The sequence below is a fragment of the Cyprinodon tularosa genome, unplaced genomic scaffold (assembly GCF_016077235.1).
Source record: "Cyprinodon tularosa strain WSP-4 unplaced genomic scaffold, ASM1607723v1 ctg323, whole genome shotgun sequence".
NCBI classification, from domain to species: Eukaryota; Metazoa; Chordata; class Actinopteri; order Cyprinodontiformes; family Cyprinodontidae; genus Cyprinodon; species Cyprinodon tularosa.
Window position 1 is genome coordinate 1,128,367 of NW_024039034.1, and position 27,908 is coordinate 1,156,274.

At 38.8% G+C, this 27,908-nt stretch overlaps 3 protein-coding genes across 12 annotated transcripts in view; 2 read left to right on the top strand and 1 right to left on the bottom strand.

Annotated features, from left to right (window-relative positions):
* Positions 1-2,942: 2,942 nt before the first annotated feature.
* rhov (ras homolog family member V) lies at positions 2,943-7,614 on the bottom strand. The gene is made up of 3 exons (XM_038293244.1): positions 7,271-7,614; positions 7,135-7,193; positions 2,943-5,312 (listed from the first exon to the last, which is right to left on the bottom strand). Exons 1-3 carry the CDS (start codon positions 7,473-7,475, stop codon positions 4,866-4,868), a joined length of 711 nt encoding a protein of 236 aa, XP_038149172.1. The 5' UTR covers positions 7,476-7,614; the 3' UTR covers positions 2,943-4,865.
* A 2,119-nt stretch (positions 7,615-9,733) lies between these two features.
* On the top strand, positions 9,734-17,695 carry vps18 (VPS18 core subunit of CORVET and HOPS complexes). The gene is made up of 10 exons (XM_038293243.1): positions 9,734-9,930; positions 10,055-10,190; positions 10,286-10,427; positions 10,523-10,614; positions 11,435-11,685; positions 11,774-12,127; positions 12,204-13,466; positions 13,551-13,760; positions 16,558-16,794; positions 16,960-17,695. The coding sequence occupies exons 2-10, from the start codon at positions 10,088-10,090 to the stop codon at positions 17,254-17,256; spliced, it is 2,949 nt and encodes a 982-aa protein (XP_038149171.1). The 5' UTR covers positions 9,734-9,930; positions 10,055-10,087; the 3' UTR covers positions 17,257-17,695.
* Positions 17,696-19,873: 2,178 nt separating this feature from the next.
* Positions 19,874-27,908, top strand: part of ino80 (INO80 complex ATPase subunit) — a 45,932-nt gene continuing 37,897 nt past the window's right edge. For 3 of the 10 annotated variants that reach the window (XM_038293249.1, XM_038293257.1, XM_038293254.1), the window contains exons 1-15: positions 19,874-20,056; positions 21,720-21,784; positions 21,887-22,075; positions 22,162-22,316; positions 22,434-22,504; positions 22,816-22,962; positions 23,043-23,163; positions 23,240-23,445; positions 23,563-23,616; positions 23,708-23,911; positions 24,092-24,296; positions 24,494-24,561; positions 24,663-24,860; positions 27,258-27,338; positions 27,679-27,774. In XM_038293249.1, coding sequence (XP_038149177.1) covers positions 21,927-22,075; positions 22,162-22,316; positions 22,434-22,504; positions 22,816-22,962; positions 23,043-23,163; positions 23,240-23,445; positions 23,563-23,616; positions 23,708-23,911; positions 24,092-24,296; positions 24,494-24,561; positions 24,663-24,860; positions 27,258-27,338; positions 27,679-27,774 — 1,755 coding nt within the window. In that variant the 5' untranslated portion in view covers positions 19,874-20,056; positions 21,720-21,784; positions 21,887-21,926. Of the gene's footprint in view, positions 20,399-21,719; positions 21,785-21,886; positions 22,076-22,161; positions 22,317-22,433; positions 22,505-22,815; positions 22,963-23,042; positions 23,164-23,239; positions 23,446-23,562; positions 23,617-23,707; positions 23,912-24,091; positions 24,297-24,493; positions 24,562-24,662; positions 24,861-27,257; positions 27,339-27,678; positions 27,775-27,908 lie in introns of all 10 variants that reach the window. The other 7 variants (XM_038293255.1, XM_038293258.1, XM_038293259.1 and 4 more) reach the window with 5 other exon arrangements.

The window sequence follows — 27,908 nt, forward strand, 5'->3', positions numbered from 1 at the left end:
ATATGGATCCCTTTCTTTCTATCATTTGTTGTGCTTTATATCAAAGGTGCCAGAAAAGCTTTATATTTGACCTTTTTTATTTAGAAAGAAATGGACAACAAAAGCTATAAAGTCTCCCAACCTGTCCTCACACATTCCTAAACATTTATTTCTAAAGTATTCATTATTTAACTTCCAATATAGAAGGATTTAGTGAATATGTGGACTCAGATGGTTGCATTTCATTATTGTTGTCGCTTATTTAACATAACGTAGCTCATTTCAGATGATGAGCTTGGTGCTTATGCCTGATGAGAGGCCATCAACCCAAATAAACACAAAGCACAGTTAAAAAAGGTACAAGTTTCTAAAGGTGGAAATGCACGAACCACTGTAACACCTGATAAATGCACTTCCATATGGACTAACGATTATCTCCACTCTCAGGTCCAGTATGTACTTTCTTTTTCTAAGCTGATATTAACAATGGAGGACTTAACTTCACTGCGATGGACTGGCGACCTGTCCAGGATGTACACCACCTCTCTCCCGTAGACAGCTGGAGATAGGCACCACTTGCAAATCTGCTTGGGATATGTGTGACAGAAAATGGATGGATGGCTGGATGGATGGATGGATGGACTTAACTTTAGGCAAAATACTAACCATTCGTGAGTCTTCAATAAATCCCCTGCTTGAATGTGAGCTTTTCTTTTGACAGAAAACAGATCAACTCTGCTAAAGTTGTCAAAGTTAAAGTTAAAACTTGACAAAAGTGATTAGTCACAGGTAGTTCCAAAAACCACAAGGCTACTATACCATATGTTGTATATAACTAGATCCTGTATTCTGAATATATATCTAATTTGCAGGGGAGTGGTTGCCTAGTGGTTAGGGCATAGGGTTTGGAATCCTAAAGTTGTGAGTTCAAAACCCACTCCCACAAACAGCCACTATGGCTCTCTGAGCCAGACCCTTAACCCCACACTGCTCCCCGGGCGCCCCAAGATGGCAGCCCATTGCTCCTCAAGGGGAAGGGTTAAATGTAGAGGTAAATTTCTCCAATGTGGGAACAATAGTGTTCAATTATACAAAGTTTTCTGCACCATCAACTCCACGTCAAATTCCTTGTAAGTGCAAATATACTTGGCAATAATTCTGATTCCAAAATTTTTATTTTAGTTACGTAAGTTTATTGGTGGAATAGTTGCACCTTCACCATGCTGATAAATGCTTTGATGCTAAAATATATAAGACGACCAAATATAAGATGTCCTGATTTAATCTATCTATGCCATTAGGTCTTTTTCTAAAGCAATCTCAAATATTCTTTGGTACTCTCCTAAATCACTGTTTTAGGTTTTTTACTCTAACCAAATACCACAATCCCTTACAAACACCATTTTGATCAGTACATTCATATATTATATCTGATTCTCTTCTAAACAGCCTGCCTCAATATTTCAAAAACAGCTGAAAAAAGCATTGACAGTTTGCTGTCATTTCCCAAAAAAATATTGATCTGTATTCAGGAAAACAAGAAGCAGAGCCTGCCTGGGCTTGGTTCGGAAATCAATGACCAGTGCGTGAAGAAAGGGTAGTAATTCCAAGAAATTAGCATCACCAAAAAAACTCATCTGGTCTAAAAATACTTCAGCGGCAGTCAAAGACGTCCCAGCACCTCCTGAGGCTTGACAACACGAGTGATGAGCTAATGGTGCCCCTTTTCATCGAAGACCAACTTGGTGTGCTGGATGTTCCACTGCTGACAAAAAAAGAAAAAAAAAACATCTTCACGTACTGGGAAATCATTTATTAGTACATGTAGCTAAAAAAAAATAAAGCAATCAGATATATTTTTATTGGTGCACTTTCCAGTACCTCACTTAAAGACATGGTCATTGCTCTTTATCAGCATCTGATCCCTGAGTGTCAACTCAAAGTTCACTGCTCCCCTTGTGACACAGTGTCAGCTGACCGAGCTTCAGCTCCTGTGTGTGACCTTCGCTGACAGGGTCAGAACCAGGATGTCCCGTTTTAACCCTGGAACAGCAGAAGTTCAAACAGAGCCCTGACACACAGGCGCATGACAGAGGGCACACTCACTAACGGCAAACAGGCGGCCGTTGTACCAGGCAAAGCTTGTGTTATTTATCCCCCATCTTGTTTGTGACTCATCTATCCTCCTCTGGACAAACGTGGTGCACAGCTGTCACGTCTTCCAAGCATTTAATGACCCTTTCAACTCTGTCTTTCTCACCCTACGTCAGAGGAGATGAACAATTAATGACCATAATAGACCCCTTAATCCTAGTTTCAGCCTCACCTCTCACACAAAAGCACTCTGTTGTTTTACAATTCTTCACATTCTCCTAATAGAAAAACAGTGAATATGTTTATTCTTAATTACTAAAACTTAAACTAATACTTAAATCTTCATTGTCTCCATCCATTTGTATCAGTAACCCAACCCTAACAAAACCAATCATATGGGTAACCCTAAAACCAGTCAGAAGTTATTTATCATCGGACCGCAAAAGATGGTTTTAAAGGTACATAAGGACTAAGAAATGGAATATTTAATAATGATAAACTGGATTATAAACAAACAAAAAGACTGACCTCATTTGCAGGTGAAGTGCTAGGAGTAAAGAAAATTGTTCAAAGTGATAACCCAAAAAAAAAAAACAGTCTCTGTTCTCTTTAAACTGGACATAAAGGTGGTCAAAATGTTATCTACATTTAAAGGTGGAAGTATAGCTCATCTCATCTTATAAGCTTACTCTGCCTTTAGGAAATATGGGTTAAAAAGGCAAAACTAAAGGGATTAAGGTAACTATAAAGTTTCATAAAACCTATAGAGAAAAGAAACTCATGTATTTTCAACTGTCTTTCTATCAAATGTGATAATATCTACCTAAGTATTGCTGTTGAACGAATCGACAACACCAATAGCACAGAGATTCAGTGTAAAAAGCTCTTTGTTTATTGTTTCAATCACCCCACTCTGCATTTAAAGAAGGGAACAGAAGGACTGAGATGACAGGGATGTAAAAAAAAGGAAACAAATAATCATTTTTGCTTTTAAAATCTAACATAAAGTGCACCACATAATCAGAACACCCCTCGATAAAGATGTATAAAAACCCTAAAAAATACATTTATTTTGTTTATTGCAGTTGCATATTCTCACACTATTTTTCTCACAAACTGGTATCTCCTCTCTGCCATGAAGAGTCTGTTAATTTAATAATTTCTGAATTTAAAGGCACAATAAACCATTTAATAAAAACAACAAGGACGACTTAAGAGAAGAAATGTTGGGACAACAGCCAAAAAAAATTATAGTGATAACTTAATGTTTTTGGAGTTTTTTTTAGCAGGGAATTTTAATTTTTTTTACAAAATCACCAGTCACCACTTTTATTTCCTTTAATTATAAATTAGGTATGTTTTTTTTAAACATATTTACTGCTCAAAGAATGAAGTGACTAATTAAAAAATTTGGGATTTCAAATTCAATGTCAGCTAGAGATTTATCTTAACCGTACTTCAAAATGGCAAAGAGAGAAGAAGATACCATTCAGAGAAAGTATATTGACCTTCCTAAATCAGGAAATGGCTGCAGAAAAAAAATAAAATACAAGTTTACACCTGCCTATATCAACAGTTAGGATGTTAATTAAAAACTGTCAAACTGCTGGAACTGTGACAAACAATAACTTGACCCGCAATAAGGGAACTGAGCAAAAAACTATTGTGTGTTCGATTTTATGCAACATGCAGGACAAGGATAATTCATTTAAAGGTGTTACACACTTTTACCAAGGGATGTCAATAAATGTGGCCTCATATCTGTTTAAAAAAAACAGAAACTTCAAGCACACTTCTACAAGAAGTAAAGCCCATAATTATATATACAAATTCATATGTACCACATATTATAACACTGGAGTGCAAAACTTTCCAAAAGGCTGTTTTAAAAGGCATGTTCTCTAAAAGTCACATTTGGATTTAGGCTTTTGAGCTTCTTTTCTGCCTGTACTCACTGGGCTTCACAGGTCAGGAGCGTACTTAACAAATAAACAAAGAGGGAGGATTTCTGCAGGACTCAAGAGACCCCTGCAGTGCTTTGCTTTTACAGATGCAGATTACTGAGACAGAACGGCAAAGGTTTCTGCTCTCCTGAAACTTAAAACATCTCGTCTTGGCTAAAAGATTAGGGCAGGAGTATTGAGTTTCTTTTTCCAATATAAAAAACAAAGCTCCTGTTTTGCAACATAAAAAATTGGAGCTAAATCAAAATGCCCGTCAGCTTTCAGAAAGAAATCAAAACAGCCCGGCCAAACCAGCCTGGGAACCTTTTACAAGCAGGTAACAATGCAGAACCTAATTGCAGCGGCTGCATATAAGTTAGTCGCTGCTGTAAGAAAAGTGAGAAAACAACGCCCATCTGCCAGGACACACAGTCCAAACACTTTCTTTTTGCAGCCAGTGGTAAAGCACATCATGCAAATCCCCTGTTTTGCTTTTTTTACATACTGGCCTGGTGGTTCTCTCTGCAGCTCCGTCCCACAAAGCCTCAACTAAATGTACTTTTCTCTCACGTGCCACACAAGTTGGTGGATACACAAAAGCAGCATGTGCAAACTTTTATAAATGTAAATATGCAACAGTCTGGAATAGCGTGAAATCAATCACAGGCCAGGGATGTCCCTATGTCCTCTTGGTTTTAGCTTCTAGAGCTGTTCATCTCCCCGTATTTGGCACTGATAAATCACATTTTCTGATAAGAAGTGATGGCATAGATCTCACAGGTGAATAGAAAGGTGACGTATGCCATCTAAATAAATAAAAAAAATCTTTAAAAATGAATGAGAAACAGTTCAAACGAAGCAGAAGAACTTCTTCCAGCTGCACCTTGAGAAAGCCTTGGTGCGTCTCTCTGAAAACCTCCTTTTCTTCCCCTTGCGGGTTTTGTTCTTTATGGCAGCGAAAATGGCCGTATCAAACGCCTCCTTCAAGTTCTTCTGCGTCAGTGACGAGCATTCTATGTAGTCTGTGGCCCTGATCTTGTTCGCCATGCTCCGGGCCCTAGAACTCAGTACGGGCTTGACCTTGCATTTATCCAGGTTGATGAGGACGTTCACATCCAAGAGGCGGTCCAGCTGTGTACCAACGAGGATGATAGGCGAGGTGGCGTTGTGGGCCCGGATCTCCGGTATCCACTTCTTGGTGATGTTGTGGAAGGAGTCGGGATTGACCATGCTGAAGCACAGGAGAAAGACGTCAGCGTGGGCGTAGGACAAAGCTCTGAGTTCATCAAACTCTTCCTGTTTGAAAAAAAAAAAGATAAACAATAGTTTAAGTTTCATTCAAGACGTCCAAACACAACGGAGAAACTGGCTGCTCTCACTGACTCACTGGATGTGTGCAGAAAAGATTAACAGTCATGCAGAAACTTTTTTTTTTCACTTAGTCATAATGTGGATTAACAGTTCCTGCTTTCATATATCACACCTTAAAATACTAACACAGACTAAGAAAAATATTCATACTTTTTAAACCTAAAACAATATTGCTTTAAACCAATATTATTACTTAGACTAGAAAGTAAATGTAACTTGAATCATATTCACTTTCAATGACATATGCTATAACACTGTCTGCATGTTTAAAAACATCAGAATATGCTTGTGCATTGCACCCAATATACATATAGATATTCTCCCATTACCTCTGCAGCTTAGGTGATTACAACAGATGGAAAGATGGAATATGAAATAAACTTCTCTTAAAAGAATTAGAGGTACTGGCTGAAAAAATTGATCATGAAATAAATCTTTGTGTCACTCGATATCTTTAAGTATAATTTAATATTTTCTTTCTACCTAAGGATTAGGGAAAAAGGCTGAACTGAAACTGTAACCTAAAGTTTTCTTAACTTTTAGCCTTAAAAAATAGGTCTTTCGGCCAAAGTTTGGCTGCTAGAGGTTGAGAGACTAAAACCTTTCCTCTGCCTATACATCCCACTTTATGTATGTTTCTGAATCAGAGTTCAGAGACAAAATAGTTCTTTTTATCAACATATTTTCTATTGATAGTGGTCAGATGTTTATCCAAGAAACCAACAGTTCCTCCTTGATCCCTGTTAGATTAAGTGGTGCAATAACTTTAAAAAAAAGCTTTTAATTATAAGTGTAATACATTTTCTTTAATTATATTAAAGGGATGTTCTGATGAAGGTCTTTCTGACTGAAAGATTACATTAAAAAGGAAAAAGCGATAGAAGCATGAGGAAAGGAAATCCTCCTCTTGCCTTTGGGCTATTTTGTTTCTTTCCACCTTAACCAAAACATATCTTCTGCAAAAAAACAAAACAAGGATAACAAATAATTTAAACACATGATGTAAATTAAACTATTGCTGCATTTCTGCTCCTCTTTGGGGTCAACTGTTGTTTTGATGGTCTGTAAGCAGCTCAGACTCTGGTTAAATCACAATAAAAGCCTATATTCTTGCATTTTTTTTAACTAGTTATTTATATCGCTTAACATGGGCGGTTCTAGACTGGGGCCAACAGGGCCCAGTACCCTTGTAGATCATGTCCTGGCCCCTGTACTGAAGACATAATACTCAAAAGAAATTCTAATTATGATTGGTTACTGATAGTTCTTTTGGGTCTATTTCATTTCTTCACAGATTCTGTTTTACTAATTGTCTAAAAACAATAAGGTGATAGCTTAAGTGAAATTGAGATAGTATCCTCGTTTTCATCTGCTAAATTTTTTTTTCAAAACAAATTTTTCTAATTTTTGCAGCTAAATTTGTCAGTTTTTCTTGAGTTCTATTCAGATTTTATAGAAAACTTTAATTTTAACTCAAATTAGGTCAAAAATATCTAAAATTCCTAAATTATGAGTGTATATTGAACTAATAAGACAGAATTTTAATTAGTCCTAACCGAATAGATATTTCACTTCATGCAGCAATTTTAATGTAATTCAATCTCTTGCCCTGTTTTTTATTTCATGCTTTTCTGGGCCCCCATGAAAACACGCTGACCCCTGGTACATTTAGTCTAGAACCGCCACTGTTGCTTAAGAAATAATTGATTAAATGTATAAAATGTTGTACAGTCACACTGCTGTTTACCTGTCCAGCTGTGTCCAGAAGTTGAATCCTTACAGGAGATCCTTCCACTTGGACCTGACCTGTTTAGCAGATTATTTAATTAGTTCAATCGAGGTTAATGATAATAAACACAATAAGCTCCTAAAAAGAAGCTCACCTGAGAAAACATCAAAGCCTGTCTGCTGGTACTCGGCCGGGTATCCATTGGAGATGTAGCTGATGATCATGCTGGTCTTCCCCACAGCTCCGTCTCCAACCAGCATGCAGCTGATCACATCGGGGTCCAGCTCATCCTCCCGGGTGAACCCGCAGGCTGAAGGGACTCGGGACTCGTGGTAAAAGTAATCCATGTTGGGTGGCATGTCGAGGTGAGCGTTAAAGTTCGGGACGCTGAGTCTTCCCCTCGCAGTGCCTACTGGCTGCTTAGAAATCAGAGAGTCGCTGCGGAGAGCAGAGGACGGTGAGGGTGTCGCGCATTACTGTTGTGACTGAAGGGACGCGACTACTTCTGCAGGATGTTCAGCAACATGTGTGGGAGGGGCCGGTGTGCCCCGACAGGTTTTTATTTGCATGGACCCTCCCACGAAGATGAGAGTCATTTAAGATGGAGAGAATTAACAAAACTCACATTTCAAAATCCGGACTATAATCCCACTGTGAATTTTCATAGTCTGCAGATCCAAACAGGGAAACCTTTTCTACATTTTTCACAATTAAACTTACAGGGTATTGTATAGGAATATAATGCCAAGAACAACAAAAGACCAATGCAAATTAAGATATTGATATATAATTAATATAGTAGAAAAGTCAGAATTTTGACTTTAATTTCAGAATTCTGACTTTAATCTCAGAATTCTGACTTTTTTCTCAAAATTCTGACTTTAATCTCAGAATTCTGACTTTTTCCCCATATAAAACTTTAATAAAATTTAAAAATCAGTTAACTTTTTTTATTTTTTCAGTGGCCCTAATCGATTCCGACCATCGCTGGTGGTCTCCCCCCCTTTTTCATCCAAGCTCAGGTCTTCTAGAGGCCTGGGAGCTTGAGGGTTCTGCACAGTATCTTTGCTGTTCCTAGAATTGCACTCTTCTGGACCGAGATGTCTAAGGTATTTCCAGTGATCTGCTGTAACCACTCCTCCAGTTTGGGGGGTCTCTGCCCTGAGTGCCCCAATGACCACGAGTACCACTGATGCCCTGACCTTCCAGGTTTTCTCCAGCTCTTCTCTGAACCCATGGTATTTCTCTAGTTTTTCATCTTTTTTTCCCTGATGTTGCAGTCACTAGGTATTATATATATTACTATTATTTTGCAATCAATGGAAGATTTATCTTTTAAGCTGGTTTTTGGCCCAATAATTTTGAACCATCCTTTATTTTGGTAAGTATACTTAATTTTGGCAGGAAGAGGTCCAGGGGGAGACCCAGGATACTCTGGAGAGACTATGTTTCTTGGCTGGCCTTGGATCGCCTTGGGATTCCCCCGGAGGAGCTGGCCCAAGAGGCTGGGAAGAAGGATGTCTGGGCCTCCCTAAAGCTGCTATCCCTGTGACCCGACCCTGAACAAACAGAAGATGGATGGTCTAAAGTAGCAAGGCAGAACATATATAAGTAAAGTGATAAAATATAACTAAATATTTGAACACATATTTTGAAATATATGATAAGCATCAATTGCTATTCCATGAAAAATATTAAAACCATATATGGTCAAAACATATTTCAAGACAACAATTGAAAAACAATATACATTAGTATACACAGTATACAATGGACATATATTTTTTGTGTATGGAAAATATGATGAATAAAATCCATCAAAACCAAATACTTCCAGTACGCACCTAATAAACAATAAAAACCATCTTAAATTATAAGATAACATTAACCGCATATTCATCACCTAGAAGCACTGGTTGGAGGGAAATTTAAGGACAAAGGGAAAGCTTTGAAGTCAACTGAGTATAGCTGAAGAACAAAGTGAAAATGAACATGAAATGAACTTTTTCACATCCCCTACATCCTGGATGTAGGGGAAAACCTGTGGTGAAAAACTAATACACATCCCTTTGAATAGACTGTGGTGATGGTCACACATAGTAGTGGTGGTATCATGCTGTGGGGGGTGGGCTTCAGATATGCAGGCTTATCAGAGTTAATGGTGGATTAATGGAACTAGCAAGAAAGTCTCTTTAGGGATGCAAAAACATTGAGACTGGGATAAAGGTTCACCTTTCTCTGGAAAACAACGTTAAATACCCATCCAGAGGTACTATAGAATGAGTGAGATCAAAGTGCTTGGATTAGTTAAAATGGCCAAGTTAAAGCCTATATCCATTTAGAAAACTGGTGTGTATTGCTCTTAAAAGGCGCCCTGAATCTATTTTGTCTAAATGCGAAACATTTCCCATTCTCCTTTTTTTCCCTTTCTTCTTTTTCTTTAATTTCTCCCAATTTTGTGTCCAGCACACATCTCTACAAGTGTTTGCAAACCAGTCCTCAAACTGATCACTAGTTTAATTTATTCAACAGAAAACTCTTCCACTATCCCTGAACAGAAACGAACTATGCTACTCTAGACTTATTGCGCCCTCTTCTGATTAAACATTGTATTACACCTACAATGATCACGTGACTTTGGGATCACCTGACTGACGGTTCGCCCAGTTTTGCAGACTCGGAAGCTATATGAATGTTATTTTTTCACTCAGTATTAAAACCTATGTACCCGAGGCCTTTAAGCGCTACGTAGAAACTTTACAACCCAACGTGCGGTTTTTTTTCTATTTAGATGCAATTTGAGAGAGAATAAAGGTAAATTAAACATCCAATTGTGCAAGCTGTTATAGCTAGCTAGCTAACAGCTGCTGTGGACTATCTGGGCTAGCTAACTGTTAGCTAACAGCTGCTGTGGACTATCTGGGTTAATCATTTGCAGGTCGTAAAATAAGTCCTCTCTGGTCATTTTGATATGGCTTCTATTCTTGATGAGTATGAGGACTCCCAGAACTTCAGGCAAAGTTCTCAGCAGCACAGCCGCCTAACCTCTGCTAACATCGGGCTAACGCATTCAGGTAGGTCTCCATCCTGTCACTAGCTAAAGAGGAACAACTAACCACTCCAACCAAGATCGTTGATATTAAAACGCTGCTCCTTTCTTCCACCAAAGGTTTTGTAAATGTGAGGCTGGAGGAAGAAAAGCCGATATTCAACAAGCAGAGGATTGACTTCACTCCTCCTGAGAGGATCAATCACTTGGTAGTCTGCAACAACCAGCTCTGTATGAGTCTGGGAAAGGATACTTTGTTAAGGCAAAAAATCCCTCCTATATTTATTAAACAAACGCATATTTTCTCTTGTGATTAATCATGTTTTTTGACTGAAATGCTTTTTTGTGTTTATCCAGGATTGACTTGGCAAAACCAGATCAGCCCAACCAAACTGAATTAGGGAGGAAAGATGATAGCAAAGTGCACAAGCTGTTCTTGGACCCGACAGGTAAGATGCTGTAGAAATCTATAGAAGAATTAGATAAAAGTTATCATCTGACAGCTTGTTTCTGCTTTCTTCAAGTACCTTACTAAAGTACTCAGTGCCTGTAAACAATTTCAAAATTTCTTCTTTTAAACCACAAACTTCACCCAGATAGACATTGTGTGGTAGATCCTCTCAGTGTAAAGCATTATTTTGATGTGGACAAGCAGAATACAGGATTTGCAAATTTTACAAAATAAGTTATGCATTTATATTCTCCTATTATTCTGATTACTTAATAAAATTTTTGTGCAACTGATTCATTAAACTGGACATTTGTACAGTTAATCTGTAAAGATCTCAGAAGCTCCTTCGGGAGCACTGAAACAGTTTAGATCCAATCATATTTATGTATTAAAACTGCTAAGTCTTGAACTAAAACTTTAAGAAACTGCAGCATATTTTTCCTCGTTAGCGAGATGCATCTTTGTCTATAAAGTCATCTTGTAAAGATAGAAATAATGTGTTGACCTGTCCCTGGATAGATCATCTGTGACCATTTGGCTGCTTTTAATGAAAGCAATAATGGAAATGATTATTGTTATGTATTATTGTGGGACAATAAAGGGATTTACATTACACAACACCAACATTATGTCATATCCCATGCTGCTTCTTGCTGCTCAGTATATCTAACTATAAAGTTTTTAAATTATTGTAAAGCACATCTTTAAAGTGTCTGTAATTTATACCATTTATTTACATCCCTGAAACTTCTTACCTTAATATGTTTAAATAATCAGACAGTTCTCTGGTTATTAGAAGCTGTGTTTTCCCTCCACAGGCTCCCATCTGCTGATCAGCCTGAGCACCAACGAATGCCTGTACCTCAACAGAAACACCCAGAAGGTGCGCAGTCTGTCCCGATGGAGAGGCCACCTCATCGAGAGTGTGGGCTGGAACAAGCTGCTTGGCAACGAGACCAGCACAGGGCCCATCCTGGTCGGCACCAGCCAAGGGGTTATTTTTGAGGCAGAGATTTCTGCAAATGAGGGCAGCCTGTTTAACACCAACCCAGATCAGTACTTCAGACAGGTCCGGCTTGGTTCAAGTTTCTGTTTTTGTTCTACACAAAAAATAAATAAATCTGTGACTGAATCGTAGATTATTTTTGTTGCATTAGGTCCATTCCCTGGAGGAGGATGGCAGGCCTGCACCAGTCTGCTGCTTGGAGATTGAGCGAAGCCCAGAAAACAAATACTTCATCATCGCCACCACCCGCAAGCGTCTGTTCCAGTTTGTGGGTAAGGTGGCCGAAGGGTCGGAGCAGCAAGGCTTCAGCACCATTTTCAATCAGAACCAGGACCTGCTGCCCAGTTTCCAGGAGTTCCCAGCCAACATGGGATACAGCGAGATTACATTCTACACAGCAAAACTTAGGAACTTCCCTAAAGCGTTTGCCTGGATGATGGGTAATGGTGTTCTGTACGGTCAGCTGGACTACGTTAGGCCTGATTCCCTGCTGAGTGATGTCCAGGTAAGATTAACTTCACTCATTCTCGCATTTCTTTTCAACAAATCTTTTGCTCATATGTTTTTATTGGCATAATCAGGTGTGGGAGTACACGCCAGATGTCGACATTATCCAGAACAAACCCATTTCCATCGTGCTAACACAGTTCCACTTCTTGCTGCTGCTTCATGACAGAATAAAAGCAATCTGCACCCTGAATGGAGCAGTGGTGTACGAGGATGTGTTTCCAGATAAATTTGGCCCCCTAAAGAGGATGATCAAAGATCCCATTGGAGGATTGGTGTGGATCTACACAGAGCGGGCAGTTTTCCGATACCACATCCAACGCGAGGCCAGGGATGTCTGGCAGATGTACATGAGCATGAACAAGTTTGATCTGGCCAAGGAGTACTGCCGCGACCGGCCAGAGTGCATGGATATGGTGCTAGCTAAGGAGGCTGAGTACTGCTTCCAGAATAAGAGATACCTGGAAAGCGCCAAGTGCTATGCAATGACACAGAACTACTTTGAAGAGATAGCGCTCAAGTTCATCGAAGCCAAGCAAGAAGAGGCACTGAAGGAATTCTTACTGAAGAAGCTGAACAATCTTAAACAGACTGAGAGAACGCAGATTACCTTGCTGGTGACATGGCTAACAGAACTCTATCTGAACCGCCTGGGGCAGCTGGAGAGCGACGGCAACATCCTCATCTTCCAGGAAACCCGAGAAGAGTTCCGGCAGTTTTTAAGCAGCGCGAAGCACAGAGAATGCCTGTTCAACAACCGCAGCACCATTTACGACCTGCTGGCCAGCCACGGCAACGTGGACGACATGGTTTACTTCTCAGTCGTCATGCAGGACTACGAGAGAGTCATATCCCACCACTGTCAGCACGACAACTTCAGCGCAGCCCTAGATGTGCTCGCCAAGCACTGCGACGAAAAGCTCTTCTACAAATTCTCGCCTGTCCTCATGCAGCACATTCCCAAGGACGTGGTGGACGCATGGATTCAGATGGGCAATAGGCTGGACCCAAAGAAGCTCATCCCTGCCCTGATGAACTACAGCCAGATGGGCAGCGCCCAGCAGATCAACGAGACCATCCGCTACATGGAGTTCTGTGTTTATGAGCTAAACGTGACTGAGGAGGCCATTCATAACTATCTGCTGTCCCTTTACGCAAAGTACAAGCCCGACTCTCTGTTGCAGTATCTAAAACAGGCAGGTACTCACCCCAAAGAGATCTACTATGATCTAAAGTATGCCCTCAGGCTGTGTGCTGAGCATGGCTTCCTTCAGGCCTGCGTGTTGGTTTATAGAATCATGGAGCTGCACGAGGAGGCAGTGGATCTAGCTTTACAAGTAAGTACTCTCTAGTTCAGCATGTGCTGTTTCTTCACGTGCTTTTAAAATTAGTTTTTTAGAAAGGGTTTCTCTTCTTCCTAGGTGGACGTAGATTTGGCCAAGTCCTGTGCAGATCTGCCTGAGGATGACGAGGAGATGAGGAAAAAGCTTTGGCTGAAGATCGCCAGGCATGTGGTGCAGGAGGAGAAGGATGTGAAGAAAGCCATGAACTGTCTGTCCAGCTGCAACCTGCTCAAGATTGAAGACATTCTGCCTTTCTTTCCAGATTTTGTCACCATTGACCACTTTAAGGTTTGCATCATGGGTTGTTGCTCCTTTTGTTGTCGTTTCTTTTCTGTTTGCCATAACTAGTTGGATTAATTCACAATTTTATGAATGGAGGTTTGAACCTCAATATTGATCTGAGTAGCTTTAGAAAAGCCATTTGCTTACGTTGAGTTTCTGTCAATTACTTCATTAAAAACACACATTTAAAGGGGCCTAGTTAAGCACTATGACTACATATTTTTACACCAGCTTACAAATGTTCTCCCATTAAATGATTGCGTTTGCTTAAGTATTTTTTACTTGGTTTTTGCTGCATATTTGATTGTAAACACAGAGCTCTCTCTATATTTACCTTGAGACCAGGTGACTAGAGATACAGTATTGCACAATGTGTAAACGAGGAAGCCATAAAAAGGCAATGAAGGGGAGCGAGTCAGCAATGTGTAAAAGCAGAGAAAGGGCAAACAAAAGAGAAAAAATCGAAATGTGGTGTTAAAAAAAAAATTTTGATGCAAAGAGGCATAAGACAGAAGTAGTGCTCTGATTTCTGTGCTAAGTTAATGGATGCATTAGTGGACGGCCTTACTGATGCTAGCGATAGCCTTGCTATTCTTAGGCTCTTAGTTATAGCTACGGAAACGCTTATACGATACGTATAATATTCTCCACAGTTTAAATTTCCAATTTTGGTCAAATATTAGCTGTGAACATGTAGCGACGACACACAATAATTTTTTACCACTTCTGGATATCAGGATAAACGCTAGGTGTATATTTTTTTTATTTGAAGCTGAATAAATGTTTAGTTTTTTTAAACAAACACGTAATGTGTAAAATAACTTGCTATATTTCATAAGTGTTATATGACTACATTTGGGTAAATATCCCCTACTTAACTCAACTTCATATTAATCAACACGATTAATGTGATTATTGTTTTTTTGGTCTTAATACATTTTAATGTATTTCCAGTGTCTAAAGAAAACTTAGTTTTCTTACTCATAAACAGCCATTTGACTCGAGCATCCAGGCATTTGAAGGCACGCCGTGTAACTTTTGGCCACAAGGGGCACTAGACCCTTAACTGCCCGTATTTTGTTTCTACTAAACATGGAAAATAATAACAGAAATATATGAGTGCATTCTAGGAGCAAAGTGTTTACCTACCAGTCTAAAAATGACGTTGAGAAAAGAGAATCAGTTTTACATCTGGCTTCTTTTTTTCAGCCTGCGCCGACAAACTAATACTGCGTTCACACCGGGGGCAGCTGGCGCGACAGAAGCAGCGAGTTTACATGCAAAGTCAATGGTTGACGCGCGTCAAGGCGCAGCAAAAGGTCCCGCGGCGCGTTTCGAGCAGCAAGCGCAGCGCGTCTGAGCAGCTGAAGCAGCGCGTCGGGCGCGTTTTGGCATCTGACGCGCGTGACGTGCCGCAAACGCGTTGCTGCTCGAGATGGAAAAATTGAATTTTTGCTGCTCGACGCGCCGCGTCAACCAATCAGAGAAGCTGATCTGGGAGCTGGCTGGGAGAGAGACACAGCGCTGATGACACAGACCGCTCTGATTACTCCTCTTAAACAGTTTATTAACGCATAATTAACTTAAAATATATACATCTGCCGGCAGAATATGTTCTTTTTTATTATTGTGGTGCCTGCAGATCGGATTATTTAGATGAAAAACACCTACCAGCCGCCGCGGTAAACCGCGAGGAGGCGACCCGCCAGAGGCTGCTGATGAATGGATTCCTTCTGTCGGCGCACCGCCGGTATGTGGGGGTCTGAGCGGCTCCGACAGAAATAATATTGGGAGGCAGGATTGTAATCTGGATGAACTGACTGCACTGATTAAGTTTTCAGGTGTATTTTCTCACTTAAAAACATATTAAAACTACTTTATTCCCACTGATCACAGCAAATATAGCTGCAAGGCAGAGAAAGGATATTGAAGCTCCGCCCAACGCGCGTCAGAGCCACTTTTGGACCGCGCAGCCAGAGCAGCAAAGTTGCTTCAGCCGCGCGTCAGAACTTACTGGTACAAGCAGCAAAAATGAAGCAGCAGACGCGATTTTGCTGCTTTTGCTGCCCCCGGTGTGAACGCAGCATAATTATTTTCCAAGATATACTCTTGTTTTTTTCCTTAGGCACAATCCCTTTCACGTTTTCTCTTTTTAATCTCCTTAGGAGTTTTAAACTTTTTCCTTTCCTCACTCATGACCAGTAGTTGAGCAGGCGGGAAAATAGTAGAGCAAAAGCCTTAGCTCCATGACTATATAACAGCCTGCGGCCATAAAGCGATACGTTCTTCCAGGTCACATGACCTGGCCAACGACGGTGCATCTTCTCACAGTATTTCAAGAGGGTAGCACCACTTGATAGTATCAAGCACTGTATGTTGGCTTGAGGAACCATTTAAAATACCTCAAATGTGTCAACTCTTTAGGTCACTAAGTCTGAGGTGTGGCTTTAAGGGTTTGTGTTTCCGCTGCTGTTTGCGAGCCCTAAAGCAGCCATTAGTTTCAGGTTCCTAGTAACATTATTGTTAAGACTGGAAAACAGACGTGTAATACAACTAAACAGGATCTGTTTTTTAATGCTTATATCATTGCAAAGAGTGAAAAAAAGTATATTCATATAGTAACAAAATTCAAAGCCTGTAATACTTCCTTTATATACTGTGAACAAGAAAGCTATTTAGAAAAACTGCCAGCCTGTTTAGGGTGAGACTTGCAAACAGAGCAGAGTGTATTCAGGCATCCTGTTTATGGTCTTTACAAACAAAAAAATAAATCACATAATTGAATATATTTTCTTTATTTCAGGAGGCAATCTGCAGTTCCCTGGAGGAGTACAACAAGCACATTGAGGAGCTAAAGCAGGAAATGGAGGAGGCAACAGAGAGTGCTAAACGAATCAGGGAAGACATCCAGGAAATGAGGAATAAGTATGGTGTTGTGGATTCCCAAGAAAAGTGTGCGGCATGTGACTTCCCGTTACTCAACAGGCCCTTCTATTTGTTTCTGTGTGGTCACATGTTCCATAACGACTGCCTGTTTCAGGTAGAGAGCTTTTCAAAACTTCCAAGATATAATAATCCTGTAGCAAAAAGGCTTTATGAGCCAAACTCAAATATTTCTGTAGTAATTTTAGTAAATTACAATTCTTAAGCAGCCATGGCTCGATAGATTTTCTCATTGTGATTATATTGTTTTTCTTCCATGAAGGAAGTGACCCCTCACTTGTCGGCCTTCAAGCAGAATCGCCTAGAAGAGCTCCAGAAAAAGCTGGCTGCTACAACACCTTCTACTAAATCCCGCAACCGCCCTGCACCCAAGGAGGAGGGGGACACAGCCAGTCTGGGAAAGGGCATGGGGGCAACGAGTCGTGAGCAGATAGTATCCGACATCGATGACATTGTTGCGTCGGAGTGTGCATACTGTGGCGAACTGATGATCAAATCCATCGACAAGCCTTTCATTGATCCACAGAAATTTGAACAAGACAAATCCAGCTGGCTGTGAAGACACTGGTATGGTAACATCAAAACAAATTGCATTTTTATGTCTGTTTTAAGAACAAGGAAGCCTATAAAAACAGATTCTTGCCTGTCGGTAGTGCCTATTCTGATGCACAGAATCCTTATTTTGCTGTCAGTTTGTGAACCTGATGGAAAACCTTTGCACTTTGTAAAGAAGTATTTAATGAGCAACTGTCATGAACAGACTGTGTTATTCAAGACAGTTTAATATGAAATATTTGCAGTACATAATTAACATACATGTCTGACAATAGCTGTGACTGTCACCACACAATACCAGTTTGAACTTAGTTGATTATTTGCCACTTGATACCATAACATCCACATTCATTTGTGTGTTTTGTCTCTCTGGTCTGTTTTCATTTACTATTAAATGTCTGGAAAATAAACAACTACTTCATATTAAAGCCTTTTTTGGGGAATTGTATTGTTCTTTTGTTTTATATGGTAAAAAAATCAGTTTAAAAATATTAAACAGAGTAATTTTAGAGATGCGATTACATAGCGGAATTGATACACATTAAAGACTTAAGAAGGCAAATTTTGGAGATGTTTAAGAACAGCCTAATGACAAGTAAACTAAGGTAGAAATCAAGCAAGTGCTAGGTTATGGGTGTGATGGCATTTGAATTGGGTTCATTCAAATATCTAGTAATATCTGAGGAAAAAACACCGTAAGTTAATAGTGCAAAGATTAGTTGTTCATTAGTTTAAAAAAAAATTGTGCAGATTAATTTTATTTAAAGGTGTTTTTTCTTTTATATTTGGATCCAATTTTTTTTTTAAAAACTCATAATATTTTAGTTATATATTTATAACGAAGTCTACTTAATTATATTACTTCTCCAAGACCAGTGGTGGGAAAAAAACAAAGTACATTTACTTGATTACTGTACTTTTATTGAGTATCTTTACTTGAGTACCTTTTTGGGGGGTACTAATAACTTTCAGTCCACTATATTTAGAGGAAGCTGCTAGTTACTTGTTCCCTTTGGCTCAGCTTAGCTTTGAAAAACCACTGTTGCTGTTTTTTTTCTTGAAATGCATTTCAACATAACAGATAGCAGCCCTTTGGACAAAATTTGGACACCACTCTTTTAGATATTTGTGTGAAATTCCGCAAATTTGGGAAACTCATGCAGATATCCATAGTTAATAGAATCTATTAAGGCGTGAGTTGTTGCCAGGCGGCCAAGTTTGTTCAGTAATGTGAGTTCTCACATCAGAGTTGTAGTTTCTTTGTGGTAATAGATTCAAAACTAAACCTCTGTTCCATAGTGAAAGTATGATGAGAATCAAGACACACATTTTTTTTTTTATGTGTTTTTGAATAAGAAATAATAATCGAAATAGCTGTCCTTATATATTTGTGGCATTTTGATGCTGAAGTTCTTTACAAATGGTGTAGAATTGGTAGCAGATTGGTTCTACGGGTTAATACATCAAGTGGTTTCTGAAAGTTACAAGGTTCTTTTAAAATTACTGCGAAAATTTTGCAGAAATATACTGATATTAGAACATTTTTTTTTTATTTTTGAATACTTCAGTACTTTTAAAAAACATGTATTTTGAATAGTTATTTTCAAAAGTGAGTACTTCAATACTTTAACTTCAGTAGATTTTTGACCAAGTAACCTTTACTTGTACTTGTTTGAGAATTAACTATGAGTATCAATACTTTTACTCAAGTACTACTGTTGAGTACTTCGTCCACCACTGTCTGAGACATCCAGTTCATTTGTATACTGCTTTTAAACATTACAGTATTGTGTGTTTCCAGCTTGTTTTTGTAAAAAAAATATCCAACTAGTGTAATTCGGGAGATATTTAAAATCCTTTTAAACAGTTGTAGCATTTCTACACCACATAAAAAAGTATCCACCTAGTAGTAGATAACTTTAGTCTCATTTTAAATGGTGGTCTAAATTTGGGTAATGTTAACTTATATTATAATATTTCTGGTCTTTATCTAAAAGAATATGTCTGTTTTGAACATTTATTTTCATTATTGTTTTCACCTCAGATATGTTCTTGAAATTATTGAACTGTAATGCACAGTAACAGCTTTTTTTCATAATGTAATTATTTAGTTCAGCACCACTGTCCTGTCTGTATTTAAACTTAAGATCGTAAAAAAATTATTTAGGGAATTTATAGACAAACATGCATCCAGTCAACCAATATTGTCTCAACAATATAATAATTATGTGAGTGTTTTCTGGCAACAAACGCAGTTGGTGAAATCAAAATAATCATTCAGATATGAGTTTAAATGTAACTTCTTCCAAGAAATTCTTGTAATAAACTCCTAGAAAATTGTGGCTGCCTCACTTTACCAAAAACGGAGTTCCCTTTTGATGACGTAAAACGTAGTTCGGTAATCTTCGTAAAAGGCAGACTCTATCAATCGAAATCGGGAATACATCGTTGTATCTGTATTGTTTGTATTTATGCAACCCGAGGAGTAATATGTGAACTCAGTATTATATTTTTTACCAATATATAAATATTATCACAATTCTTGTTGGCCGTGTCGCCTTAAAGATGCCAGTTGAATCGATTCTTTCCATCTGGAATTGATTAATACGCCTGCTCGTTGCTGTAACCTGGCCATGGCGTCGTATCTCTGCTCTCTCAGTAACAGAAAGTGGCCGCCTCTCTGCTGCTGCTGCCGACTCAAAGCTCACAGACTCGCTCGGTGCCCCAAACCGCCATTTTGGAGTGAGAGAACCGAGAGTCGGCAGCAGCGACGAGAGGGACCAGAGGGGGGACACGGGGCTGAGGTGAGAGAGTCGGCGGTGGTTGTTATGGCGAAGGAGCAATGGGGAAGATGGCCAGCAGGGAGAAAGAATTAAAGAGATGGGGACCGTGCATTCACCAGGCAGCCGAGCCTCTGCTGTTACCCACTGCGAGGGTACGAGAGGCGTTGGCGGAGGGCCTCGGTGCCGTAGCAGCAAGCAAACCAACAAATAATAATTAAAGTGTTATATCTTTATAGATCGTTTACGCTGGGAGGTGGTGGCCTTAAAGAGACAGAGTCAGTTTGAATACCACATATTTATGGCGTGAGACGATGTCTGCTAGGGCGCCTTAGTTTCTGATGAGCTAACAAGCTAGCATTACAGGTAATAATAAACCGAGTTTACAGTGTTTTAGCGGAGTCTGTGTTCCCTTTGCAACTGGTGGCTACTGATGGGAGCCACCGACAATGACTTGATTATTAGGGCTGGTAAAATAAGCAGCTGTCAGCGCATGTGTGCAGCAGCACCTTGACCCCTTTCTATCAGAGATCGGGGCTAGCTAACGGTCGTGAGCTTGTATGCTAGCCACGCAAGGTTAGCTAGCCACAGGAGCCCTCCAACAGCACTAGCATTGATGTGCTTCATGAACAATCATCATGATTATGAAATAAAAAAAAATATAAATATATCCCAGTCCAAAAAAATAAAATAATTATATATATATATCATTATTATTTACAATATCCCTACAATATTTTAGTAAGTATTTTGAGGCATGTACTTTCTAAAAAGTTGTTTTAATTATGTCCATCATTGTGCATTTTCCAGTAAATACATTATAAAGGTAACTTATGTTGTTTATTGTAATCGATTGAACCTACATCACCAAGTTCTTAAAAGTCCTAAAATATAATTACTACTATTATTACTCTTTAATACAATCAGTGCCTCAAACAGAAACTGCTATTTAACATCAATGTTCCCTTTATCAAATAGATTACTTGAAATGATCCATTACATATTAATGGATTAACTTTACAGCTAAACAATAAGGGGTAGTAGTAGGATTAGAATAGAAAATCCCTTTATTGTCCCACAATGGGGAAATTGTAGTTTTACAGCAGCAAAAGATTATAGCAAAGGTAGTCACAAAAATGTGGACCAAAAAAAGTGTAGAAAAAGTAGAAAAAAAAAGAAACAAAAATGCTCTACTGTACAGTGTTTTTACAATATATAAATCTGGAGAATAAAAAAATCAATATACAGCTGTGGAAATTTCGACTTGAAAAATAATATTTGTATTATATTATTATATGTTTATAAAATTTTCCAGTAATGTACCGTATATGTGAAAATAGCAGCAAACACCAGAGACGTACAAAAATGACAGCAGCGTGTTATTTAACTGACTAAGACAGACACTGTGGAAATAAGCATGATTGCTTCAGTCAATGATAGAGCTACTTTCCTTAAAATAATGGCAATATTTTCTATTTGGCTTGTTCATTAGACTTTTATTTACCTATCCCTTTCTAGAAGTTGAAATACGTTTGACATGTGACTTCTTAGAATTAGAAGGGGAGAATTCTCCAATGTGAGATCAATACAAGTTCAGTTATTATTATTAATAATTATTATTATTAGAGAGACGGATCACTGTGTACATCGAGCACATCAGAAAGTGATTGGATTTATTCTCTTACAGGCTCTTTCACCTTTGTGAGGTCATTTGTCTTGAAGTTAGGAGGAATGCCATTCCTCACCCTTACGGTAACAACACTCTGGGTTCTCATGAATAAAGTGTCTTTTTTTTTTTTTTTTTTTTTACAATATTCAGTGTCGTGGAATCTCATTATTTATGGATTTCTTCAGTAACAGGTTGTGCCCTGTTGGGCGTAGGAGTCAGTGCCAAATGGCATCAGGGCAAGACGGCCACCAGGAGGGTGGGACGCCAGGGGTCTCTGGTCTGGCCAAACCTCTCTATCTGCAGCGGCTGGAAAGATCCCTTAAGCTGGACAGCTTTCTCAGACAAACGGCTGCTATCTTTAACAGAGATATAAGGTACAGGAAAGACAGGATTTTACATTTACAAAGTGCAGGTCAACTGTTTGTTTTTTCTACATTTTAGTGTTATCTTGTTGTTTTAGTGATGATAGCGATGACAGTGATGCTGAATTGGAGACAGGGCTTTCCCTGGATGCATCCAGCCAACATATAGGATTGTCGGTGAAGAGTGAGCCATGTGAGCAAGAAGAAGGGTTACCAGATAGCAAACCCCTTAATGGAGTATTGCAAGCTAAAGGTAAGAGTACATTTATGACAGTTGAACAAACCTCGTGGTTGTTTCTTATGACCAAATGGTTTATTTTTTCTACGTTGATTTATAAAACCGTATATTTTTCCCCTTGTTTGAATCCAGCAGACCAAAAGGCAGATAAAGCAAACCTCTACAATTTTTCAAAGCTGAAAAAGAACAGGAAATGGCTCAAGGTAATTATGGGCTGCCTTCTTATACTCGTAAAAATATTTAGTAAGCAGTCCCCAGTAAATCATCTGGTAATTAACTGCTGAATTTAATTAGCTGTTAATCAACAGCAGCATAGATCACTGTTATTGTTTGAGGGTTGATGGGTAACAAATCCATAGTGTTATAGGTTAAATATTGGGTAAATATAGTAAAGTTGGTACACAGCTTATAGTCCTGTTTCTTTTTTAAAGTTTTAGTTTCTTTAGGACCATTTTGGATCCTCCTTTCTGACATAGCCTCCATAAACTATGTCCTTCTTAATTTTTCTCTGCAGAACATCCTTCTAAGTGACGACACCACCGACTCTGACACAGAGTCAGATGACGCTAACTTCAGTTTGTCTCCGGAGGAGCTGCATGACATGCTTAGATTACATCGTTACAACAGGCAGCATCAGAGCAAGTTCTACTCCGACCAAGAGGTATCGGCTTTTGGGTTAATATCAGAAATCCCAGCGACAAAATTTAAATCTGTGTTAATTTTGTACCTGTCTCCATGCAGCTCTATCAGTATCAGTACTACAGCACTGGACTTCTATCAAGCCATGATCCTTTCTATGAACAACAGCGCCACCTGCTGGGCCCTAAGAAAAAGAAAATTAAAGATGAGAAGAAGTTTAAAGGTAATGGGAATAGTTTTGATGAGGTCGTTGAGGAAAGACATGGCATAATGATTTTGTTGTTTTTTGTTTTGTCTAGCAAAATTAAAGAAAGTCAAGAAGAAAAAGAAAAGAGGAGAAGGAGAATATCCTGATGAGGAGCGTCCTTATATCACCAAGGTGTTTGCTAAGTTTTCCCATGATGCTCCGATGCCCATGGTGAAGAAAAAGCATCTGACGGTGGAGCAGCTAAATGCACGGCGGCGTAAAGTGTGGCTCACCATTGCTAAAAAGGAGATCCCCAAGGTTTGTGTGACAGAAACATTTTGGGTATTTTATTGCTGTTATAACATTTTATCAAACCATTATCTAAAGATTATTTTTGTGTATAGTAACCTTTTATCTCTTTTGTCTTTATTACAGACTTTCAAGCAGAAGACTTCTGCTAAAAACGTCCTACTCACCAATGCAAAAAAAGTAAGAACACAAATAATTGTTTGGTTCGATAAAAGTTTTAAAAATTAGATTTTTTATTCTGGTTGCAAGTCTAACCGTTTTATTTTTTTAGCTGGCCCACCAGTGCATGCGAGAAGTAAGGCGTGCAGCCATTCAGGCTCAGAAAAACTGCAAAGAGACGCTGCCTCGCGCTCGCCGCCTCACCAAGGAGATGATGCTGTACTGGAAGAAATATGACAAAGTGGAAAAAGAGCACAGGAAGAGAGCTGAGAAGGAAGCTCTGGAGCAGCGGAAACTGGATGAAGAGATGAGAGAGGTAGGTTCACTGTGAATGAAGATGCTGGACATTCTGTTCAAGTAACAAAAATGATACAGAAGAAAATTTAGTTATAGAAATATTTTTGTTTTCCAGGCTTTATTTTTTTTAACTTTTTTATTTATACTTTCAAAAATGGATGAGAAAGGACTGAGAACACTGGGTTTTCTCTCTTCACAGGCTAAACGTCAGCAGCGTAAACTGAACTTTCTCATCACTCAGACGGAGCTTTATGCTCATTTTATGAGTGGCAAAGCCAGCGTTGGGGCGCCTGGAGGGGACGCAACACAGGAAGACATTCTGCGAAAGCTTGACGACAATGCAACCCAGAGACAAATAGATGTCGGCGGAGGAGTGATGGTCAATGTTGGACAAGAGGATTATGGTACATTAAGTGGTTTCAGCTGTTTAATTAATTACATAAAACACATAAACACAGTAAAAATTTTCTAAAAATAGCATAAAAATGTCACCCTTTAGTTTGTTAAAGCAATGTTGTATGTGGTCAAAAGAATCTCCTGCTTAATTTTATTATTTTATTATAACAGTTTATACTTGCAAATTGATTTAATGTGATTGCAGACAGTGAATACTACAAATCCCAAGCCTTGAGGAATGCTAGAGAAGCTTATCAAATTCATCAAGAGAGAGTAAGAAGATATTATTCACATCTACAAAAATATAACTCATTCTGTAAAAAAAAAAATACAATAAACTATTTAAAATAATTGGTAATCATCTTTTCATGTAGACGAGGATGTTTGATGAAGAGGCTAAAGACAGCCGCAGTGCCTCTCTGCATGTCGCCTCCGGGTTTGGAGAAAGCTACAGTCTCTCAAACCCCTCGATCCAAGCAGGAGAAGACATTCCTCAGCCCACCATTTTCAATGGAAAACTCAAGGGTTACCAACTCAAAGGCATGAACTGGCTGGCTAACCTTTACGAACAGGTAACCTTGTCTGGTGTTTTAGTAAAAACTTGAATAAAATATTTGAAAGTTTCTAATTTAGGAAATTTACATTGTTTTCTCAGTATCCAAAATTCATCAATAAGATCAGCCTCAAATAACTGCCTCAAAGATCGCAACGTGACTCCAATAATAACATTACTTAATCTCACACTGTTCACATGCTTCACTCTCATCAGCATGCTGTATGCTTGAAACTGAGAATCTTTTTCATAATTGATTGCTGTAATGTTAATCAGATCTTTATAGAGGTGTGAGATGTAATTCCAAAGTAGTTGGTAAATATTTGATTATGAATAAATGCAATAAAAAAAGATTGTAATGTTTTGACAACAAGTGAGGTACCTGGTCCTCGGGTAAATTCTACACCCTTGATTGCGATTCAGAACTGAAGAGCGTACAGCTTAAAGGTATAGTGGAGGATGTTCTTTTTCGGGGTGGATCATAAAAATAAGTGGTCCTCCTAATTCTCAATCATTCTGGTGATATGTTTACTTACATAAGGCCTTCCTACATGCTCGTCCCCATTTTCTTAGTGGGAAAATTGCAAATCTTTTAGAAAGTAAGCTTGTATGAGCGATGCAGCAACTTTTAAACATAGCGTGCACAAGGAGAAATGGGCTCGTGCATGCTCTCGCACGCATTTAATAGGCTTTCCCTCTCGGCAGCTGGTACAGGGTTGTGCATGTGCTTTTTCGCAAAATTCTTGAAAATCCTCCACTATACATTTAACGCTAAGGGAGGTTTGATGTTTGGTTTAAGTTGAACAATGCCTAACTCGGGTCACCAGATTATTATTGTCCTACATCTTTATTATAAAAGGGTAAACTACTGAAGGCTGAGTTTTTTCAAGCATGGAATTGGTCAGTTCTCACCAGTATCACTTCACAGGATGTTTCAAAAAGAATACAAACATGTATAACTGTAGGCTAAATTGTAGAGAAAACAAACAAGCAGCCTTTCAGCAAACATGGTGTGAAATATTGTTGAAGGCTTTGGAAAGTGTGAGCAAATTGTCGCATACTGCATCTCACTACACAGCCAGCAGCTGCTTCCAGAGATGTAACATGAAACTGCATTGCACAACTTGGGAACCACGGACAAAAAGACTGCAGAGGTTTCTGGGCACAAGCTCATCTTAGATTGTTAAAGACATCTGTTGTGTGGTCAGCTGAGTCATGATTCCAGCTTGCTCTAAAGAAATATGAAAGCGAGATGCTCGGTGTTGTGTTGATTTATTTTCTTAGTTTCTACATTCTTAAAGAAGCATTATGTGTGCTCAACTGGAGAAGCCACAGTCCATGTCTGAGAAAAAGGGAAAGGATTTTAAAGCTGAAAGATAATTGGAGCTGACAGTAGAGGAGCTGAAATCTTGACCTTTTTCACTTCTCTCCCAACATTTAAATTTTCTGGTTTTTAAATTCTTGTTTACTGAACATTAAAGTTGGTTAGTATACATAATAAAACAATTTTTTGTGCTTTTGCTTTAGAGATTAAATATAAATTAACAGAAAAACCTTAATTTGGCAGACATTTTTTCTATTTATGTGGCCAAAGTGTTTGTGCGTTGTCAGCTCTGCAAGACTATTCATAGTCCTTAAATTTATTAAAAATGACCCACATTACAACTAGAACCTTTGAAGTATTTTATCAGGATTTTATGTGATAGACCAACGTATTATCCCGAACATGGTGATGGCAGCATGATTGTATGGGATTTCCTTTCTTTAGCGGAGATAGGGTTGTCAAAGTGAACAGATGGCGCTAAATGCAGAGCGAAGCTGGAGGAAAAGCTGTTATACCCTGCAATAAAAAAAAAAAGCTTAAAACTGCGACAGAGGTTAATTTTATATATTATTTTTTCTGGCAGAATTAGGCTTAAACATACAGGCAGAGTTAAATAAAGCACTTAAGATCATTGCATATTCATGGCCTAATATGTAAAAACCCACACTTCAGCCTCTAGATGTGCATAGTTGGTAGAAACATACCACTTAAACCTGTAACTACAGTTTACAGTTAGTTTTACAAATTAAAGTCACCATAACATAATAAAGACATTTTTTTTTAACTTCATGTTTGTTTTTCAGGTTTAACTCCCAAAAAATACACCTAAGACTGAGATGAAAAAAACAATAAAAAGTTCAAACGTTTAAATATTTCTGTAATTTTACGTATTTGGTTGCTTTTCTATTTACTTAAAGAAGTGAGTGTTTAAATAAAAGAATTCAGTAACAAAACACTGTGTGGTCAGCATTTCGTCAAAACGATGTATTTGAAGTTTTTTTAGTTTCGCAAGCCTTTTGGCAAACCATTTGGTCATTATGTGCCCACATGGAGTAATTTTGTTCTCCCTTTGTTTTCTGCTCTTATCCACAGGGAATAAATGGAATCTTGGCAGATGAAATGGGACTTGGGAAGACGGTTCAGAGTATCGCCCTGCTAGCCCACCTAGCGGAGGTGAGAGAGAGGCCAAAGGGGGTTTCATTCACTCCTCTATCACCAAACATGCTGGAATTTTTATCTCGCCTCTGTTTGTACCTTGTTTCCTTTAAATAGTCCTTAGTTTTGCCGAAATGCTTTTTTTTGCTTGAGTATTTTCAGTTTTCAGAATGTAAATAGCTGAATTTTCTTGCCTCCCGTCTCTTTTCTCTAAAGATGGAAGGAGAAGTAATCAAAATATGCGAGTCGATTAGACTGCTGACAGAAAGATGCAGTGTTTTCCTGGTGCCTCCGTCAACCTCATATATAAAGACCCTCTATTCTAGCAGCTGATGATGCCTGCCCTTCTCCTTCACAGAGAGACAACATCTGGGGTCCCTTCCTTATCATCTCTCCGGCGTCTACCCTCAACAACTGGCACCAGGAGTTCAGCCGCTTTGTGCCAAAATTCAAGGTAGGGGAGACAGCCGACTGCAACAGAAACTGCAGAAAACCTTCCTCATGTGAACCTGTTCCGTATTTACTCCTATTATGTTTTATCTTTTCTTCCTCTTCTCAGTTTCTGTGTCAAAACTAGTAAATATGTTG

Excerpts from the sequence above, each read along its gene's own strand:
- vps18 (XM_038293243.1), top strand. The coding sequence starts at position 10,088 with ATGGCTTCTATTCTTGATGAGTATGAGGACTCCCAGAACTTCAGGCAA. Across the intron at positions 10,615-11,434 it reads GCTGTTCTTGGACCCGACAG|GCTCCCATCTGCTGATCAGC; the intron begins GTAAGATGCTGT and ends TTCCCTCCACAG. Across the intron at positions 13,467-13,550 it reads CAGTGGATCTAGCTTTACAA|GTGGACGTAGATTTGGCCAA; the intron begins GTAAGTACTCTC and ends TCTTCTTCCTAG.
- rhov (XM_038293244.1), bottom strand. The coding sequence starts at position 7,475 with ATGCCACCCAACATGGATTACTTTTACCACGAGTCCCGAGTCCCTTCA. Across the intron at positions 7,194-7,270 it reads AGGCTTTGATGTTTTCTCAG|GTCAGGTCCAAGTGGAAGGA; the intron begins GTGAGCTTCTTT and ends TCTGCTAAACAG. Across the intron at positions 5,313-7,134 it reads TTCTGGACACAGCTGGACAG|GAAGAGTTTGATGAACTCAG; the intron begins GTAAACAGCAGT and ends TTTTTCAAACAG.